The sequence below is a fragment of the Erinaceus europaeus genome, chromosome 2, assembly GCF_950295315.1.
Source record: "Erinaceus europaeus chromosome 2, mEriEur2.1, whole genome shotgun sequence".
Taxonomy (NCBI): domain Eukaryota; kingdom Metazoa; phylum Chordata; class Mammalia; order Eulipotyphla; family Erinaceidae; genus Erinaceus; species Erinaceus europaeus.
Genome location: NC_080163.1, coordinates 77,288,058 through 77,309,922, shown reverse-complemented (window position 1 = coordinate 77,309,922; position 21,865 = coordinate 77,288,058). Strand labels below are relative to the sequence as shown.

Below are 21,865 nucleotides of genomic sequence, written 5' to 3'. Positions count from 1 at the left end.
ATTATTATGAAGGTTTATTTACTTCATAGCAGCCCTACTTCCCATCTGGCAGTGGGGAGTGTGAGTCAGTTCACCTGCTGTAGACAGCAGTAGACAACAAACTACATGGATTTATATGAATCTCCTTCAAACTTAGAAATCTATCAGTCCAGGAAGTATTACAGTAGATAAAGTGTTGGACTTGCAAACATGAGATCCCAAGTTCAATCCCTGGCACAATCTGCATTTGACAGAGTAATGCTCTTGTTCACCTCATTGGTAAATAAATAAAAGCAAATCTTAAAAAAAAAAAAGCCCCAAATTTAGAAATCTATTTCATGCCGACACAATAGTCAGTAAAACAATTCTTGAAAATGACACTAAAAAAAAAATGCTACTGACTACATGGAATTAGATGATGTGTTCAGACAATGTACCTGCACATCTTCTTTTCAGAATGACAGACCTGTTCAGAAAACTAGACCGTGACGATGGCTGCACAATCATGTAAATGCATGAAACTATACAAACTTCAATACTGCTTTAGAAAGCCTATCTGCCTTTGGGCCGCGCGTTGGTGCACTGGTTAAATGCACATAGTACTAAGCACAAAGACCCGAGCAAGGACCTGGGTTCCAGCCCCTGCTCCCCACCTGCAGTGGGGACACTTCACCAGTGGTGAGGCAGGTCTACAGGTGTCTATCTCTCTCCCTCTCTGTCTCTGTCTATCCCTCCCCTCTCAATTTCTCTCTGCCCTATCTCTATCTCTGTCTATCCCTCCCCTCTCAATTTCTCTCTGCCCTATCTCTCTGTCTATCCCTCCCCTCTCAATTTCTCTCTGCCCTATCACCTAAAATAAGGGGATAAAGGGAGGTGGTAGTAGTATTTTTACATAAGTGGTCACAGTAGATGTATTTTCCTCGTACCTCTGTATTTTAACAATGTTCATTTGCAAGATCTTTCTAGAAATTTTACGAATCTTTCCTATTTAGAGTATATTCTTTCATTTGTAGTTTTGACTTGTGCTCCAGATGTGCCATCCATTTTAAAAAGAGGGTTGGATTTTTTTTTCTCTTCTCCACCCATATCAGAATAAAGCTATTCACCTAGCTAAGTCAAAAGCAGCTTAATGACTAAAGGTATCCCTTTTGCCATCTATACGTTTGAGACCATGAGGCTATGATTGCCCAAGTCTTTAAAGCTGCTTGTTCATTTAGACATAATAAACTGTTTGAGACAGAGGAGATGGCAGCATTTTTTTTCAGGGTGATATAAATGTCTTTCTGTAGCAATACAACAAGAAGCCCAGAGGAATACACTGATAAAGCTGGGAAAGTGCCACTGTGGTTTCTTGTGCAAATGGATACTGTAACTCCTACCTCTCCCTGGTCTATTAATGCCAGGTGGCTACAGCAACACAATAGGTTAATGTCTCTCCAGCTCAGGAAAATCTACATGAATGCATAGTGTACAGACATTTTATTCCCCTCCATTTCATATCCTGTGGTTACAGAATATCTCTTTGCCTTTACCCTACATGCACCTGAAAGGCTAACATATCCCAATTCAAAGAATAGTCAAATACCTGTCATTTGATAAATTTAGCATAGGGGATGTTCTGGTTAGCAGGATGTACCCATGTAAGTCTACTTTAGTATTTAAGAAGCACTTCAGGATTTCACAATGTCTGAGGGCCATATTAGTGATGAATTATACTATGTGATGTTGGCTAAAATAGCATTCTGAACATAACAGCATTAGAAAAGGGTTTCCCTTGGGTGTTCAGTAATATTTTCCAGCAAAGATGGATTACATGGAGATATTCTGTCTAATGAGTCCCTGGGTTTGAAGAAGAGGGGTGGTATTCTTCCACTGTGACTGCTAATGAGCAAGAGGCCTGTCTTGGACCCTGCTCTGCAGAGATGGAACCAAGGCCAGGAGAGCTGAGGCTGCCCTGGGCTATGGGGGCGGGGAGCTCTGACTGCATAGCCTCTCAGGAATGCAGCCTAAGATCATACTGCTCTGGAGGAGATGCAGCTCACACTCCCCAAATGCAAAATATCCAGCCTCCCCCCCACAAATGCCCATGTGAAAAAAGAATCTTCTATGGCCAAGGGGGTGGGGGGGAAGAGAGAGATTCCTGTATGAATCTTCTGCCTTACAAGTTACATTGCTGCTATAACATTAGTAAGATCTGCTCTGAGATGAACCCTAGCTGCCAGTTTTCAGGATGTGGGGTTAAAAGGTATACACCCGCCGTTTAAAAGTGGTCTGTTCATCATCTTAAGTGAGTTAAATCAGAAAAAGAAAAATGAATATGGGATGATCTCACTCATAGACAGAAGTTGAAAAACAGATCAGAAGGGAAAATACTAAGCAGAACCTGGACTGGAGTTGGTGTATTGCACCAAAGTAAAAGACTCTGGGGTGGAGGAGGGGGAGTGAGAGGGACAGTTCAGGTCCTGAAACATGATGACAGACGATGTAGTGGGGGTTGTATTGTTATGTGGAAAACTGGGAAATGTTATGCATGTACAAACTGTTATATTTTACTGTCAACTGTAAAACCGTTAATCCCCCAATAAAGAGATTTTTTTTTAAAAAAATGAAAGTGGTCTGTTTGATTCTATCCTAAATGAGAAAAACCAAAACTAACTAACCAATCGACTAAACAAACAAAAAACAGGATGAGTTTAATATGTAATACTCAACTAACTTCACATTTAAGTCAGCTTCTCTGCTTTATTAGGGATAAGGTGGGAACAGACCACATAGTACCTAGTAATAAGGGACTCACCAAGCATCAGAGCCCTGAAACCATAATAATCTATTGTAGATTTTTCTGCAGTTTCTTCTTACTTAAAGGACCTTAACTATTTCATAAAGTTTAAGGACCCATTAATTCTACAGAGACTATCCATCCAAACTAATGCTCTTTCTTGTTGCATAAACCTGTAAATATATTAAAATGAATGAATCATACACTTTATATGGGCAAACCATAAGGCATGTTTATGATATCAATAAAAAGTTATTCCAAATGATCTTTCTCCACCAAAAGAAAAACAAAATCACAAACAAGAAAAAAGAAATGTCACAGTTTGCTGCATAAGACACAGTACAGATGCCATCCTGATAACCAGGTCTGGGGGTTGGGGGGGAAGGAGGGACATTCCAAAGTCTGTTGAGATGTAATTTAGCCTTCTGTTATCACCAGGATCAGGAATGAGTGACAGGGGTCAGCACTGCATTCAGAACTCACTTCGAACAGGGGCTGATCACAGTTGGCGTAGGTGGGTAAACCAAGGCAACGTTCACTCGCTCACTGCCGTTCTTGGGGCAAATGATCTCTGCCACTCCCTCTGGTCTGGGCTGACTCAGCAACTCCCCTGCAGAAGAGAGAAAGAGCATTAATGAGATATGCCTTCAATACAGGACCACCCTACAGAGAAAAGCATCATGTGGGCATGGGCAAGTAGGGTGAAGGGTAGGGTGTGGGAAAGACAAAAAGGCTACAAGCATTGGAATCAGAGAACATACACACAACCTGGATTGCTGAGTTGGCTGGGCTCCCATCACAGCCCCTGAATGCTCAACTGCATTGCCTTGGAGAATATTCTCAGATTTGGGGCAGGGAGGCCATCATTCCCTACCAGGATAGCATCTGCCACTAGTCTCCTTACCTTCCTTTTCACAGACTGGCTCCGAGATCTTTATTGAGATATCAGGCAAATTAAGCCAAGATCCCTAGAGACCAGAGAAGCAACAAGGGCTGCCAGGAGGTAGTCGTAATTAGGATTCAGGGCAGATGGGATTCGGGCAGACTGTAGCAGTCTTTCAACAAAGCCCTGCATAAATAACCTGGAAATGTAGTTGACTAAAGGTGTTATCAAGGTAAACAGTCCAGCTGCCTACTGGCAAGATTTCCTGGGTGGGTATGTCTGCTGATATGAATGGACTAGCATATTATCTTATGAGCAATGGGGTCTAGTAAAACAGATAATTAACTTAATGGAATACCACAATACCTAAAGGAAATCTTTGTACTTTCTATGTCCCAGATATGATCTCTCTTCAACTAGATCATCAAATCCCTCAGAGCCATGATGACTGCCATTTCTTATCTACCCCTGCTCCCCTGAGGGGACCATGCCTTTCTCATGACCAGTTCTATATTCTCACTCAGAGGGTGGTCAATGAATGACTCTAGCTGAATCTGGTATACAGGACGGCCTAGTTTCCCTGACTTAAACCTAGAGAGTAAATTAGCCAAATGGAGTAAACAAAAGCATACACCAATGGAGGAAAGATGCTACTGGGATTTAAGTCAGCTCTATGGTAACCCTCACACATATTACTGACTTGACCCAGAATATACCGAAAGAAAAAGAAAAAGAAAACAGAAGGAGCATATGGCACCACAAGCAGTGAAGGAGGTTTGCAGGTGTCTATCTTTCTCTACCCCTCTCTGTCTTCCCTTCCCCTCTTAATTTCTCTCTGTGATATCCAACAACAACAGTAACAGTAACAAAATGGAAACAAATGGGCCTCTAGGAGCAGTGGATTCATAGTGCAGGCACTGAGCCCCAGCAATAACCCTGGAGGTTAAAAAAAAAGAAAAAGAAAAAAAGAAAAACACTGTTACAAAAGACTTTATTTCTAAGTGCCTCACCTTCACCAGAATTCACTGTGCTCGAGACTATGCCCACTGAACAAAGAACTAAATAAGTATGTAGCATAGTGGTGGTGTGTTTAGCCTTGCACGTATGAGACCCAGGAGGTCCCAGGTTCAATTCCAGGCACTACAATATACCAGGGCTGAGCAGTATGCTGACCTTTCTTGAAAATAAATCAATCTAAAAAAACAAAACAAAACAAACAAAAAACACTATATAACTCTCTCTGTCTTTATAATGTTCCTATAAAATGCATTTCTATTTTACAAATGAAGAAGTTATTCTTGGGGGAGGCGATGTGGGTGGCTGGCTGGGAGTCAAGAGCTGGCAAGGAGCAGACTTGAGATGTGACCTTGGGAACCCATCCTGAGCGCACCTGCTCTTCTCGTCCCTCATATATTATATTTAGTATATTTAGGGAAATACTTCCCTAAAGCTGGTGCTGCTGCTTTCCTAGACTGCTCCCCTAGGGGAGCTCATCTCCCCTAGGGGAGCAGTCTAGAAACACTGTTTTAAACCAATGAACTAAAAACTGGTGCATTTGTGCTTTGACTAAAGACATTTATGCTCATATTAGTCATGAACTCAACCAGGTGAGTTATCTCTCCAGCCCTGTGATCCGTTTATTTTTTATTTACTTATAAAAAGGAAACACTGACAAAACCAAGGATAAGAGGGGTACAACTCCACACAATTCCCACCACAAGATATCCATATCCCATCCCCTCCCCTGATAGCTTTCTTATTCTTTATCCCTCTGGGAGCATGGACCCAAGGTCATTATGTGCTGTGCAGATGTCCCCTAAGGCTAGTGCCAGTTCCCGTGAGAGTTGGGACATTCTCCGAGCGCCTGTTCTGCCATGTTGTCCCCTCAGGCTAGTGCCAGTTCCCGTGAGAGTTAATACAATATTCTCGAAGTGCCCTTCCCAACCAATCCTGTCCCGGCTCGTCACTCCTGGTTTTTGCCCTATAAAGCCCTTCTTCTTCCGCCCCCTCTCTCTTGCCCGCTTTTCACTTCGGTGATTAGACGCAGGGAAGGTTGCTGCATGAGGCGGCCATTTTTGCTACCTCCACGTGGCCCGAACCACTGCGCTCTCACCCAACTCTGAGGTGTCCCCGAGAATAAAGAACTGTGTTCCCTCTCCACTCCAGATCTCCGCTCTCTCTCCTCTGCAGCACAGCACGACAATTATGGGGTGCAAAAGGTGGAAGGTCTGGCTTCTGTAATTGCTTCCCCTCTGAACATGGGTGTTGACAGGTAGATCCATACTCCCAGCCTGTCTCTCTCTTCCCCTAGTGGGGCAGTGAGATAAGCATTTTAAAGCCAACTTGCACATATCAGGGGTAAGAACTGCCAACAAGAGAATGCTCTGAACACTCTAGTCTGTGGACACCTGTGAAACATAATCTATGAACACTCTCCCCTGGCTCCTCACCTAATTTCCCCTTCCATTTATACTGTTTGTCCTGAGATTACTCACTAAGCTTGAATACAGACTATACTCCTCAGGTTTCCTCTGAGAATTCTCTTCTGTTTGGGATTTCACACAAGCCTGGGTTTTGTCTAGGTGCAGTTGCCTGGGTGCCTATGACAACAACTACTGATGTCAAGTCCCTGGCCCAGGCACCAGCCCTAGTGCCAGTCTGGCCTGGCTGCAGGCTTCCTTGCTGGGTTTTCCTGTTTTACGTTTTAGTGCCAAGAAGACCAGTTATCTAGAGAATCTGAAACAATCTGTAGTGGACAATAAAGCAGCACCTATCAGTTTCCATTAAGCCAGCTGTTTTCCCCCTCCTGAGAGCCCCAGTTATTATACATCATCAGGCAACCAGAAAGAGCACAAAAGTTGGAAGGACCAAGAAGTCTCAGGTATATGAAAGTCACTGGATGCTACAGAATACTGAGCAATGACCAGAACAATGTAAAGCCTCTGGTTCATCCATAAGCTCCAACAACCTACGGCTTGGCACTAGCACTGTTAGGAACACACCTAGTTGCTAGATTATAAAAAGAAGAAAAAAAATGACCCAAATAAGGTGTTGGGACTCTCAAGTCTGCAGTTCTGAGCTTGATCCCCAGCATCACATGTGCCACAGCAATGTTCTGGTTCTCTCTTTCATTAATAAATGTATAATCAAAGAAATCTATTTTAAATAAAATTAGAAAAATGGTTCTCCTATCAAAAGAACTGCCTCATTATAAATAATGGTTCAGAACATGTATTGTATTCTGAAATAGGAGCTAAGCATCACACATTTCTATAACACAAACAAATCCACTAGACATCTAATTAGAAGCCAAGTGTGCGACCCAGGTTCAAGACCTTGCCCCCAACACATTGAAGGAAGCTTTGATGCTGCGGTCTCTCTCACTCTCTATATCTAAAAAAAAAAAGAAAAAGAAAAAAAAGAAATAATAAAGAGTCTAAAAGACAGTAGTGAGCTTAGGGGGTGAGGTGAGAATTTTAGAATATGAGAGCTAAGAGAGACCCTGAACATATCTATAGAATTCTTTTTTTTTTTTAATTAAACACAGATAGTTGTTTATTTTTTTCACTGTAAATTTTCTAGATCTACTTTTGCTATCTGGAGGAGTATTCATGATATTTAGGTAGCTCTCCTAGATTAAGAAGAATGTTTGTTTGCACTGAAAAAAATATTTTAGGCCTTTAAATATTGTGGTTTGAGTTGTTCCTGTGATAAAATTTCAATAGCTTGCATAACATGTCCCCTATTTGGAAATTCTGATAAGATGAGCTCATTTTACTTACCTTGGGCTGATTTTTGAAAGTATTAATAAAGCTTGGTATTCTGTTCCTCCACAGGGGAGACAACAGTTGATAAGTGTTTGCTAGTATTTCAGTGCCAGGAAACTTGAAAATTTCAATTAAGAGCAGTTTTTCATAACTTTAATGGGCACAAGGAGACCGTGTTGACCAAAGGCAGTCTAGTAAATACAGTGCCCATTCATCAGGCCAATTTTCTGCATGTCCAGAAAGACTGAGCGGATTATAAACTGCACATGACTAGAAAAATCTCCAACAGAGGAGAAAACATGAGCACTGAAAGCCGAACTTCCCCTACAGTCTGAGCACACCTTAAATCAAATCAAACATAAAAAAATAAATAGTTACAGGTCTTTTATTCTTGAGTGGCTGTTTCATACTAAGTTTCTTTGTGTTCTTTTCCAGTTTGATTCTAGTGAAAATGGGAATTCAAGTTTATACTTCTACATAGAAATACTGCATGTAATTTTTAACTACAGAGAAGCATATCTTACTAGTCATCAGTATTTGACTATTTTCCTGCTGTGGATGGACGAGCGATGACCAAGTTTTCACTGTTTTGTAAGTCATGTTGTTATGTGCAGGGATTAATTTTTCTTAGAAACAGAGGCTTGTTTCCTCAATACTGAGTCCCTAAAAATGGAAATACTCTGGGTCAAATGTATGTTTCTTCTTACTTTCTTGCTAATGTATTTTCTCTAAACATGACTGCTTTTTCATAATGACTACTAACTCTAGAATTTATTTTTACCTATCTTTTGTTTGTGATGGCAACTGTGTGATTTACCAAAATTGTTTTTTCATTTGAAGATTTAGAGTTTCTGGCAAGGTGTTGGCTGCATGCTGATAGTTTATGGTCTGATCCTATGCCTTACCATAGAGTTTCTGGGTACTGTTCAGAAATTCATGTAGTTCTTAAGTATATGGAAAAGTAAATTTTTATAAAATCTTATCACAATGTCATGAGTTTCCAGATGTCAGATTCACTTAGCCCTTTTGATATACTATCTAATTTAGTCATCAATTATAATACTGCCACAGGACAGTATAGTATGGTGGTTAAGCGAGGAGTCACATAGTCTTGGGTTCAAATTTCAATGCTACCACTCCATCTGTGTGACTGCTGTGAATTAACAACTCTGACCCTCTCCTTTCTCTTCGATATAATGAGGATGACAGTTGCACCCACTTCACTATATAAACACATAATTGCTCAAATGTTTGTTCCTGCTACAATCACCACTTTTTTCTTCAGGAGTTAATCTGTGTTTGGTGTTCATTCTGATTTATACTAAGGCATGATGGCAGAGCACAAAAACTATCCTCTACTCTTGGTAATTAATGTTACTGGGTCTTGTAAGTCAATGTTCTCCACTCTTGGAGACCTTTCCCAATTCAGAAAATCAGCTTAGTCTGTTTTCTGTCTTTCTGCTACTCTTCCAGAATCTCATATAGCTATAGAGACACCAAGCCCACAGGCTTACAACTCTGCTTACACACCTGACCCTCCACATCAGAGGCCTGTCCTGTGCTCTTGTGTCCATCTGGCTCCCACTTCTGTCTTTTAATGTAATGCAACTTTTAACTTTGAATGTGGTTGCAAGGAGACCCACTAAAAGCCTATTTCCCAGGTCTCCTCAGGGAAGGTACTAGCCCCTGAAATCAATAAGCAGGCAGGTTCCCACTTTGCAAGTGATCAGAGATGCTAGGTTTGGAGCACTCCATCAGCACTTTATACAGAAAATGAGATCTTAAAGCAGAACAAAGCCCGGAATACACATGCACAGAAGTAAACAGTGGAGAGTCGGGCGGTAGTGCAGCTGGCTAAGTGCACTTGACAGGAAGCATAAGGACTGGCATAAGGATCCCTGTTTGAGCTCAGGCTCCCTACCTGCAGGGAAGTCCCTCCACAAGCAGTGAAGCAGGTCTGCAGGTGTGTCTATCTTTCTTTCCCCCTCTCTGTCTTCCCCTCCTCTCTCCATTTCTCTCTGTCCTAACAACAACGATGTCAATAAAAATAACTACAATAAAAAAGGCAACACAAAGGAAAAAATAAATAAATAAAAAATTTTAAAAAGAAGTAAACAGTGAACATTAAAATACACTTAAGTGTGCACAATGAAGTGCCTGAGAAAGTGGCAGGAAAAAAAATCGCTTAGTCCTTCTTCATTCCAGCATAGCCAACCATCTGTTGATTCTGCTGCATTTTTGCATTTGGGGGTTCTAGTACCTTATCACACCCAATGGGGTGCTTCCTGCAGGACCCTCACTGGGAGGCTCTTGCTTGGCCACTGTTCAGAAGAAATAAATAGAGCTGGTTATTCTTTTGTAGTTTGCATTTTTTTTAAATTCCATTTTATGAAGTGAATTTGGTCTCAGCCTTTTGATTTTAACTGTTACTATTTTTAGAAGGGAAAATGACGTGCAGGAAGAAAAGCAGCAAGATTTGTCAAAAGCAAGAATAGGCCTGGGCCTTCTTTCTCCAAATACAGGGCTGTCCCCAGTTGGGGCTAAGTCATCCTTTTCAGAGAAATAAAAATGCTACAATCCTATACAAATATGCCCTTCCAAAGCTACAAATTCTCTTAAAATATTTTGTGCTGGTCGATGGGCATGTAGAACTTAAAAAAACCTAGGGATTTAGGTCATAAAATATCATTTGGAGATATTTTCTATCATATTTAACTTAAAGGTAACATAAAAGTAAATGTCAAATGAAAATGAACTCAAAAGTAATGTTATCTTAGAATTATTTTTGGAAATTTTGCTATTACCTATAAGTGAACAGAAGATATCAGTAATTTGGAACCCAGAGTGACTTCAATGATTAAAAAAAAAAAAAATCCTAGTATGTACTACATAGAATTTTAGAGAAGACTTTCAGTTGTCCTGAAATGAGTGCAGCCTAGAATGTTCCTAGCTATGACCATGGGATGTGAGCTCAAACTTACAGGGATCCAAAGGATACATGGGCTCCTGTGCTAAATATCTATAGACATGGGTCCCAGGTCAGATTGATGGGGTTTATAATTAATGGTATTTATAGACTTTTCCCATAGTTGGGAGTCACTCTTTGGCCTAATCTAGCTTCCTAGCACTATTCCCAACTCTGAGACCATCTCCCCAAACAATACTTTTAGCCCACCTTCATGTTAGCTGTTGGGCTCAGGCAAAAATTAGTAAAGTCATGGAATGACTTGGAATATACCTAAAATAGACTCCGTAGCTTCTTTCAAAATGAAGACCCCAATTCTCATCTGCTCTATTCTCACCTTTAGGTTACTGATTATTAACAATTTTTTCTGCTTTATATCTTAATGAAAACAGCCACCAAGCTGCAGATGCTAACATAATGCCAACCTAACTTCCCTAGGCAGACGACCTCACCAATGTATCCTGGAACCTCATTTCTCCAGAGCCCTGTGCCACTAGGGAAAAACAGAAATAGGCTGGAGGTATGAATTGACCTGTCAATGCCCAGGTTCAGCAGAGAAGCAACTACAGAAGCCAGACCTCCCACCTTCAGCACCTCATAAAGATCTCTGGTCCATATCCCCAGAGGGATAAAGAATGGGATGGGATACACAACTCTGGTGGTGGGAAGTGTATGGAATTGTACCCCTCTTATCCCACAATCTTGTCAATCATTAATGATACATCACTAATAAAAATAATAAATCAAATTATAGCTAATAAAAAGTAAAGATGAAGTAGTAGTAGTGTTAGCAGCAGCAGCAGCAGCAGTGGAGGAGGAGACTTCTATATCTTGGATCTGGCTCTGGCATTAAGTTCACTCTTTCATTCAATAGACACATAGCAACCTCCAGTGAATGTTACCCAAGTACCACTGCGGACTCAAGAGTGTGGCAGGTAACAAGGAATACAAAGATTCCTGATTTCTGGGAACTGACTGTCTAGAAAGACCATTAAGACACAAACTGCAGTCAATAGACAGTTGCAATACAGATCATGGAAATAGGGTGCTAAGATAGAGGGTGACAGGGTGGGTCCTCCTGGACACCTTCCTGAGGAGCTGGCATTTCAGCTGAAATCAAATAACAAGAAGGTAGACAAAGGAAGAACATTCCAGGCAGAGGAGTCACTAATGCAAAGTTGTGAATGGGGGAATATTCTTGTGTGCCAAGGGGAGAGGAGCGTGTAGCCAGCATCTGGGGAGGGGAGATTGGCCAACGCAATGAGAGCCAGATGGAGAACACTTTGAAGGCCAGGAAAATGTCTAGTGTTCACACTCAGTGGTAAAGAGTGACGAAAAGGTTTTAAATGCAAGCAGGGAGGCTGATCTACAATTAGGCTCACACAGGAGCCCAGGTGGGAGGGTGGAGACTTAAAATGGACAGGCACGGTTGCATACAGACAAGGGAGTGTGTGTTGTAGACTGTTAACAGGTGTTGCCAATGAACTGGAAATAGGGGTAACAGATGGAGAAGAACCCAGGATAACTGCAAATTAGGGGTTTGATTAGTTGGCAGTACAACTAAGAGAAAGGGTGGTTAGTAGGAAGAAGAGATAGTGACAATTTTGTTCTGGCCAAGTTAGACTCAACCGTTAGACAAATATGGTGATAGATACTAAGTTTGCAATGAGACAAAATTCTTATTTTGGGGGAAAAAAAAAGGCCAGAGATAGAGGTTTACGGACAACAGAAAAACAGATGTTCTTTAAAGGCATAAAGTGGATGACATCATCTAGGAAAATGAGTAAAGAAGAGAAAGGAGCCACAAAGGTCTTGGTCTTCTCTGAATCTACAGAGAACAGTCAGAAAGGAGGAGGACATGTTCTACTGGGTAGGCAAAACACCAACAGAAGTCACTAGAAGCTCACTAGAAGCTTTTGACATTCTGCAGAAAAGCAGGAATGGACTTGTGACTTAACACTGTGTAAAGACTGGCTATGTAGAAAGGAGATCAAACCTAAAAACAGCTATTCAAGGAATTGTGAGTTACATTGTACCTGCCCCGCTGCTACTCTCAGAAAAAGCAATTAAGGAGACAGACTTGTTCACCTACCTCTTAGTTATCTCTAGTTTTCAGGCTCTATGCTGAAGTACCACAATATATAGGGGTAGATGGAGAAGGGTAGTGAATGAATTTGTAGAAAGATGAATGAAAGCCTTATAAGGGAAAGAAACCAGGACCAAATTTCTGGAGAAAGATGCAATGAAATACTATTTTGAAATTATAAATTGGGTGTCCAAATCTTTATCTAGTGGGTTCCATGATAAGAGAACCATTTTTTAAATTTTTTTAAATATTTGTTTTCCGTTTTTTGTCCTTTTTTATTGTTGTAGTTATTGTTGTTGTTATTGATGTCTTCGTTGTTGGATAGGACAGAGAGAAATGGAAAGAGGAGGGGAAGACAGAGAGGGGGAGAGAAAGATAAGCACCTGAAGACTTGCTTCACTGCCTGTGAAGGGACTCCCCTGTAGGGGGGAGCTGGGGTCTCGAACTGGAATCCTCACATGGTCCTTGTGCTTCGAGCCAGGTGCACTTAACCCGCTGCACTACCGCCTGACCCCCAAGAAAACTATTTGTATGGTAAATAAGTACATTTAATGTGATAACAAGGTAAGATAACATGTTTGCTATTTAAGATACATTATTATAAAAATTCAAAAACAATCTAAGATACTTCAATTACACAAATCAACTTAATGGATATGCAACTCCTGGTCACAGAGAAAAATAAAAATAGTAGACTCTGGGGAAACCTTCTGTCCTGTACTATCTTTCCTTCTCTTTCCATTCCTTGTCTCTCTATCTGAAAAAGTTGTTCTGGAGATATGCAAACCCAGGAGGACCAAACCAAACCAAACCAAAAGCAAACAACAACAACAACAACAGCAACAACAAAAACTGACTCTGGAGTCAGATGTGCTGGGTAAAAATCTATAACCAGGAGACAGAAACTACAGAGGAAAGTTGACTATAAATAATTAGGTACTACTTATAAGGAGTTAGATAACGACCAAGTGGAAAGAGGCGAAAGCTAAAGAATATTCTACAGCTGAGGAATATTATTCAAAGGGAAAAAAAACTACCAAGGTGGAGATCAGGCCCCAGATGGTGGAGCACTAAGTGGAAAGAGAAAAAATTCTAAATATTTCTCACCAAGTAGTGATCAACCTGCTGGCTGGTAGAGAAATTTACAGGTTTGTCCAAGTCAGAAGAGTCAGCTGGCCAAAGGAATCAAAGCAACCAGGAAACTGTCCTCCAGCTACTGACCAAAAACTAAGAGATTGCCCAGAGAGGTATATGGTGAACTTACAGTACCTAGAGCCCCTGGAAAGCTATTCCATGGGCTGCTGCTGCATTCACAGGGAAGTCAACTGAGACATTTCCAGCCCTGTGGAAAGGTGTCCACGGAGCTGCTGCAGAGCTCATAAGAAACTATCTGGGGTAGGGGGTGGGGGAGACACAGAAGCAGTAGACTCTCCCTTCTAGACCACTGAGATGTCCCTGAGGGGCCCACAGATACTGTATAGCACTTGGCTACATATATTCTTTTTTTTTTTACCAGAGCCCCCCAGGGGCCCCTCCCGCACATTTTTTATCTTATTATTGGATAGACAAAAAGAGTAATTGAGAGGGAAGGGGGAGACAGAGAGAGCGGGAGCGAGACAGAGAGGCCCCTGTAGCCTTGCTTCACCGCTTACAAATCTTTCCCCCTGTAGGTGGGGACCAGGGGCTTGAGCCTGGGTCCTTGAGCACTCAAACAGGTGCTGTACCACCATGGCCCACGAATCTTTTTTTTCTTTTAAAGATTTTATTTATTAGTGAGAAAGATAGGAGAAAGAGAAAGAACCAGACGTCAGTCTGGTACATGTGCGGCCAGGGATTGAACTCAAGACCTCATGCTTTAGAGTCTAGTGCTTTAGCCACTGTGCCACCTCCCGGACCACTTTTTTTTCCCCCCGGCTACATAAATTCTTAGGGAATCCTGGGATTCAGAGAATGATTCCCCAAACTGCAGAGATGCTACATTATTTCTGTGAACAGAGTCTACTTTGGACTCAATTAGTTCCTCTAAAAAAAATGAGTCAAACTGATAGTGCTATGTAATAGCTAGATGCACCCTAATGTGTGAATCACAACGGAGCTGTAGAAATACATATACCATCAGAAATTGTGAGCCTTAGGCTGGGAGGTAACTGACCCAGCAGAGTGTACAATTTACCATGCAAGAGGTCCTAGGTTTGAACACTTGGATGGCACAGGAGAGAACCATATAAAGGCAAAGTTTCAGAAAACCAAATAAACAAACCAAAATAAGTCTGCCAGAGTGGTGGGACTGTGCAGGCATGTAACACCAGGGAAAACCTTGGCAGAGGGGTTGGGTGGTGGTGCACAAAATATAGTGCACATAATATATGCAATGACTTGCGTCCAAGTCCCCAGTATTCATCTGCAAGGGGGAAATTTCATGTGTAGTGGATCAGTGTTGCAGATGTCTCTGCCACATTCCATTTCTCTCTGTCCTACCAAATAAAAGAGGAAGAGGAAGAGGAGTAGGAGGAGGAGGAAGAAGAAGAGAAAATGGCTTCTGGGAAACATGGAATCACTGTGCAGGCACTAGAGCCAAACGATATCCCTGGTGCCAGTAAAATAAAAAATGGAAGAAAAAAGAAAGAAAGAAAATAAAAATAAAGCCTTGATGGAGAAAAAGATTTTGAGATTCTTCCAGAACAATTTTCACTTTCACTGCAGAGCACTGCAATATTTAACATGTAGGAAGACATTGATTTCTAGGCAATTTAACAATATAGACTCTAGATTATAGAGGCATTTCTGTCTCCAGCTACTTGTTGAATTCTAAAATCTCATGTTGATTCTACATGCTGACACTTCTTCAAATACACAGAAAAAACACTCAGAAATGCCCTTCTATGCTCTATGACAGTCTTATCAGCAAGAGTTAAATCTATATGTCAAACAGAAGCAGGTCAATGGGAGTTCTTATAGAGAGGCCCTAGAAGGGAGTGACTCAGTATTTATACTTGGCAATTGTTTAAGACATGATCATCTGTCTGCACTGAAATTGCAACACTTCAATTTCTTCCCAGCATCCTCCTAAGTGGTGGCAATGGTGACAGTGACAGGTAGAAGGAAACTCACAATCTCAATTACTCTGTGACTCACACAATGAGTATAACCTGTGAAGTCCTCACTCTCCTGAGGAGGAGATAGAAGCCAGCTGGCCCCACACTCAAAACAAGTGACTGGCGTCTTTAATTCTTCCTTTTCTGGCAGGTGCTCCTGGAGCAAACAAGCTCAGTGTTTCCTTATTTAGCTCAGTTCTTGACAGAAGATGCTTGTCTGCATAGTAATGTTTGCTAATAATTACATAAAGCATTTGCTTATTTGAGAGGCAGGAGGCGGTGACTCCATAGCTCAGCTATGCCAAAAGCTGCATTTAGTCTGTGAGCCCCTCCCTAGTGAGTAATCTAGGTCTCTTCTAGACCAAATGAGTGTGACCACAGAACACAGTGCCCCTTCCCAAGCATCTGGCAAGACTTCAACCAAGGAACAAAAGACTGGTGACAAAATTCCTTTGAACCAACTTTTTCAGCAACAGAGACAGAGAGGGAGAAACACCACAGCACCAAAGCTCTTCTCAGTGCCATAGTATCCCCACATGGGGTAGTGGGACTTGAACTTAGGTTGCACCTAAACATACCAGTCATCCTCTCAGGAGAGCTATTTCACTGCCTGCTCTCCACCTGCTTTCTTTTTTTTTCTTTCTATAATTATACATATTATTAGCGGTTTACTAATGATTGAAAAGATTATAGGATAAGAGGGGTGTAATTCCATGCAATTCCCACCACCAGAGTTCTGTATCCCATCCCCTCCACTGGAAGGTTCCCTGTTCTTTATCGCTCTCTAGAAGTATGGAACAAAGATCTTTGTGGTCCACCTGTTTTCTTAGCCACACACACATGATTCTCCAGATTGTATATTTTATATTGTTACTATTATTGCCTAGTGGTGCTCAATACCTCCTCCCAGAGGCCATTTTTCCATTTTTCTTTCTTTTTTTTCTGATAGTTACAGAGAAAAATAGAGAGGGAAACAGATGAAAAGAGGGAGACATCTATAGCACTACCCCACTGCTTGTGAATCTTCCTCCCAGCTGGTAAAGTCTGGGGCCTTGAATCCCAGATCTACTACATGATAACATATGCACACTACCTCTGGATCACTGTGTGCTTGACTATCTTAAATTCCCTTTCCTACACCCCCCACCCCACAATTTCCATCATCTGCAGTGAAAAAAGAGCCCAATTCTCCTTGATGTTGCCCTCCTGCCTTCTACCCTCTTCACCTGCTGACATGAAGAAGGCTTGGTTTCTCCAGATTATCTGAGTCCCCACAGAGTTTCGTTTCCAAATTCAGCACAAGAAACAAGATGCCTTTGGAAGATTCACTTTGAAGTGCAAGTCTCTAACAGACAAGAAATAAATTCTTCCAGGGTCAGAATAAACACCCCAGGGCAGTAGGTGAGCTTAGCTCATGTGGTATGTATGCATACATAGGCAAATTTAATTAGGGATACTGCAGGAAACTGGAATACTGACTAGGAAGGGCTATCTTTGAGCTCTAAAACAGCAAGTAAAGACCAAGTAAAGAGATTGTTTAATATCGCAATTCATTATACTTGTTGGCTTCAGAATCTTCATCAGTCCCAAATTAGCCAGATAGTGTACAAACTGCCATAACAAAGAGAAAGAGATTGTCTTTAGATTCTATGTAAGATTTCTCTAAAACTCTAAAAATTGAACCACAGTTTGCATCATAAGATACAAACTGAAACTTCAATGAGATGGTTTCATAATAACACTGAATCATATTGATGGCAAGCACACAATAAAAAATCATTCCCCATAAAAAATGGCAACACCTGATCCAAAATGTGTAGACGAATAGATGAGAGCATAACAATACTAATACATCCTCTGAGAAAGTACATCTTCCCAGGCTGAAGTTACAGAGGACAGATAAGGGCTTTTAAAACTAGTACTTAAGGACAAAACAAATAAAGCAAACCAATCAGTCACATATATACACATCTCTCACTGAAATTCAATGATCAGTTCACTGAAGAACTGAATCAAACTATTGTACAACGATCCCACATAAAACTACATACCAGGAAAAAGGCATGTGAGGACTAGTTACCACCTTCCCTTCACTGACTTTTTTTAAGTTCTGGCATGGCCCAACCCAAGTCACAACAGTGGGACAGACCAACCCTGTCTCTCCCCGCCATTCACTCACTCCAACTCACCTTCCAACATGTGTGCTGCCACTTGGATCCATTTCCATTGCTAAGAGTTTATATAAATACAAATCCACCCAAGAAAGGAAAAATGTTTCCCTTTTTTCCTGCTCTGGATAAAGTTCCAGCAGACTTAGCTGAGGATTAGACATGCTTCACAGACCAAAGTGTGTTTGGGGGACAGCAGAGGAGGGATGAGGTGGGGGTGTGAAGCTGAACCCAAATCCAGTTCTGTCTTCCTGCTCTCAGGATTAGAAAAAGCCCACACCGCTGAACTGAAATGCTTTCCATTGGTTACTCTTTATTTGGATAGCCTGTTACCTACTATTTATTTATTTACTTATTTATTTATTTATTCATTTATTTATATTTAACTGGAAATGACTCCATACTTAGAGAAGATAATGTATACAGAGCAAAAGCTTTCAGCTTAAAACTTTCTTCTCTAACATTGGTTCTCTTTTCAGCTGAAAATGGAAGGAATTTTAGTGACCTGGATTAAAATTTGAAAACCTAGCTTCTGAGGCCTTATCAAAATCAAGCCTTTTTATGGGCAGAGAGATAGCTTGGATCAAAAACAGCAGAAAATGTTCCATCCTCTGAAGGGAGGCTGGACAATATACTCCATGGTACACCTGAGGAAGATGGGTCCTGATACTGGGGCAGCTTGGAGCATTCCTACTCATGACCACAGAATGTGAGCTCAGATCTACTGGGATGCAGAGGTTACATAGGCTCCTAAACTGAATATGGACCCCAGATCAAATCAATGGGGTCTACAGTCAACAATATTTATACACCTTTCTCATATTTGGGAGCTACTCTCTTCCCTGATCCAGCTTTCTAGCCCCTTTTCCAGCCATGACATCATCTCCCCAGATAATAACTTGGGTCCACTTGCATATCAGATGCCAGGCTCAGAAAACAAACAAACAAAAAAAACTAGTATAGTCATGGGCCCTTTGGAATATAACTAAAATAGGCCTACTAGCAATTTACAAAACGGAGACCCCCAAATCTTCATCTGGAATATTCCAACCTCTAGGTTCATGATTAGTCAACAATTTATTTGGCTTTACACGTTAACTCTTTTTTCAGCCACCAGGTTCCAGATGCTAAGATTATGCCAACCGGACTTCCCTGGGCAGAGGACACTACCAATATGTCCTGGAGCCCCACTTCCCCAAATCCTGCCCCATTAGGGAAAGAGAGAGACAGGCTGGGAGTATGGAGCGACCTGTCAACACCCATGTTCAGCGAGAAAGCAATTATAGAAGTCAGACCTTCAACATTCTGCATCCCATAGTGACCTTGGGTCCATACTCCCAGAGGGATAAAGAATAGGAAAGCTAACAGGGAAGGGGATGGGATGCAGAGTTCTGGTGGTGGGAATTGTGTGGAGTTGTACCCCTCTCATCTTATGATTTTTGTCAGTGTTTCCTTTTTATAAATAAAATTTTTTAAAAATTAAATAAGCAAAATGAAAACTAAAAAAAAAAAGAGTGATTGGGAGACAAATAGTTGCTTCTTCTGATAAGGAAAACAACAAGAATTCCTGCAAATTCATTTTTTTCTCTGAGGAGGGGAAGAGAGTAAGAGTAAAAGTAGGGCTGGCAAAGGCACTGAGCAGCCTCAGCAGGAAGCTGGAGACAGGGAGAAACCTGAAGACTGGCGAGTCTAACCACAGATCCTTAAGGCTGGAAGGAACCCTTATACGGTTCAGCTTCCTTTACTGCATAGAAATAATATCTACCACATGCATAAACAAACACTACAGGGCTATCATTCCAGTTAAGATTCTCTCCTGATTCTTTATGTACAACCCCTCCCGCTCCCCTACCCCCAGTTCCATTCCCTGAAGATTCAGCCTACAATTGAGACCCTTTAAAATAAAAGACATCTGTGATGACCTGAAAAGTATTACATGACACACACTCTAAACCAAGCACTCTTTAACCTCTCCAGCTTCTTGAAAACTGTGACTATGAACAGGTATATATTTAAAAAAAATTCTGGGCAATTTTTTTTTTTGTTTTTTTTTTTTGATGAATACAGGATGATCTCACTCTCAGGCCGAAGTTGAAAAACAAGATTAGAAAAGAAAACACAAGTCGAACCTGAAATGGAATTGGAGTATTACACCAAAGTAAAAGACTCTGGGGTGGGTGGGTGGGTGGGGAGAATACAGGTCCATGAAAAATGATGAATTAAATAGTGGGGGTTGTATTGTTAAATGGGAATCTGGGGAATGTTATGCATGTAAAAAAAAAAAAAAAAAGAAGAAGAAGTAGAAACGCAAAGGAGAAATTGACTGAGTTTGGAGTATGGCACCAAAGTAAGAAAGCAGAAGTACACTAGAGTTTGCAGTGAGTACCTCCCTAATACTTCCTCTCCACTTTTCCAAGCTTTGGGTCCAGGATTGCTCAACAATTTGTTTGGCTTTGTATGTTAACTCTCTTTTCAGTCACCAGGTTCCAGATGCCATCAGGATGCCGGCCAGACTTCCCTGGATTGAAGACCCCACCAATGTGTCCTGGAGCTCAGCTTCCCCAGAGCCCCACCCTACTAGGGAAAGAGAGAGGCAGACTGGGAGTATGGACCAACCAGTCAACGCCCATGTTCAGCGGGGAAGCAATTACAGAAGCCAGACCTTCCACCTTCTGCAACCCTCAATGACCCTGGGTCCATGCTCCCAGAGGGATAGAGAATAGGAAAGCTATCAGGGGAGGGGGTGGGATATGGAGATTGGGCGGTGGGAATTGTGTGGAGTTGTACCCCTCCTACCCTATGGTTTTGTTAATTAATCCTTTCTTAAATAAAAAAATAAATAAATAAATAAATAAAAATGAGGTCCTGAGGCCAAAAAATAATAATAATAAATAAATAAAAATACTATTTAATCCTGGCAAAAAAAAAAAAAATTCTGGGAGTCAGGCGGTAGTGCATCAGGTTACGAGCATGTGGCGCAAAGCACCAACGACCAGCGTTGGATCCTGGTTAGAGCCCCCGACTCCCTTCACAAGCTCACAAGCGGTGAAGCAGGTCTGCAGGTGTCTTATCTTTCTCTCCCCCTCTGTCTTCCCCTGCCCTCTTGATTTCTCTCTGTCCTATTCAACAATGGCATCAATAACAACAACAATAATAACTACAAACAATAAAACAAGGGAACAAAACGAAATAAATATTTAATAATAATAATTTTAAAAACTCCTATTTCATTTGCATCTCCAGTTATAAGCAGACAAAACTGGTTGTATAATGGAGTGATTATAACAACATACTCCACATTAAATTATGAGAAGGTAGTCTCTTGCTCTCAAAATACTTTAATTTATGTATTATTTTTAGAGTGAGTTGACTTTAGATCACTGAAACATTTCACAGAGAAAGGCAAACTTTGATTAACACGAACAACTGTATTAAAACTTGAGAATGAGCTATCCACAACAATTCCATAAAACTTCTAAAAGATAAGGCTAAGAAGACAGAAGAACACTAGATCCTTTAGTCTTGGAGTACATAGTAATCCAGTGCCCTACTAACGAAATTAACTCTGAAGAATATTACTACTTCTTCTCCATGTCAGCTGGAAATTACACTTCTGTCAAAATGCATAGAATAAATTAGCATACTAATCTCAACCATTTATGAAAAATTTACTCTGGTTAAAATGGGAGGACAAATCTTATTTTTTGAGTGGAAAAATTAAAACAAATGTTATATTCAGACTCTTTAAGGGAAGTCTACTTGTATCTGAGGTTATCAGTATAGTAAAGTCATGTGAACAAAAGTACAGATAATTGCCAACCTACAAACATCTGACTGTCAAATAACAAATGGCCTCTTTGTCTCTTCACAGTGGAATTTAAAAAATATTGTTCACTTCACTACTGAAATAAAATTATACTATATATAAGATAGCAATGTATATACATACAAGGATTCAATGGAGCATAGGTATGTATGTGTGTGTGTATCTTTTTAAAGTGAAAATGCAAGTTACCATGATTATGAATATAAGATTTGTCTTAAAACATTATCCATAAGTGATGTATTTGACTGTTTTGGTTAGAATAAAATTTTTTTTATGGAGTCAGGCATTTACATTTAGCATAAAATCAATCACTAAGG

The 21,865-nt window shown here is 40.8% G+C and overlaps 1 protein-coding gene and 1 long non-coding RNA gene across 4 annotated transcripts in view; both read right to left on the bottom strand.

Moving 5' to 3' along the window:
* The window catches only part of LOC132535839 (uncharacterized), a 611,211-nt gene that overhangs the window by 369,001 nt on the left and 220,345 nt on the right, over nt 1-21,865 (bottom strand). The window lies entirely within an intron of this gene.
* MFHAS1 (multifunctional ROCO family signaling regulator 1) overlaps nt 1-21,865 on the bottom strand; it is a 92,576-nt gene that overhangs the window by 10,738 nt on the left and 59,973 nt on the right. For 2 of the 3 annotated variants that reach the window (XR_009547561.1, XM_007519956.3), the window contains exon 2: nt 3,242-3,368. Coding sequence is in view for 2 of the 3 variants with exons in the window: in XM_007519956.3 (XP_007520018.1) it covers nt 3,242-3,368 (127 nt within the window). In the remaining variant the exon portion in view is untranslated. Of the gene's footprint in view, nt 1-2,962; nt 3,369-21,865 lie in introns of those variants that run through there. The other variant, XM_060183197.1, reaches the window with a different exon arrangement.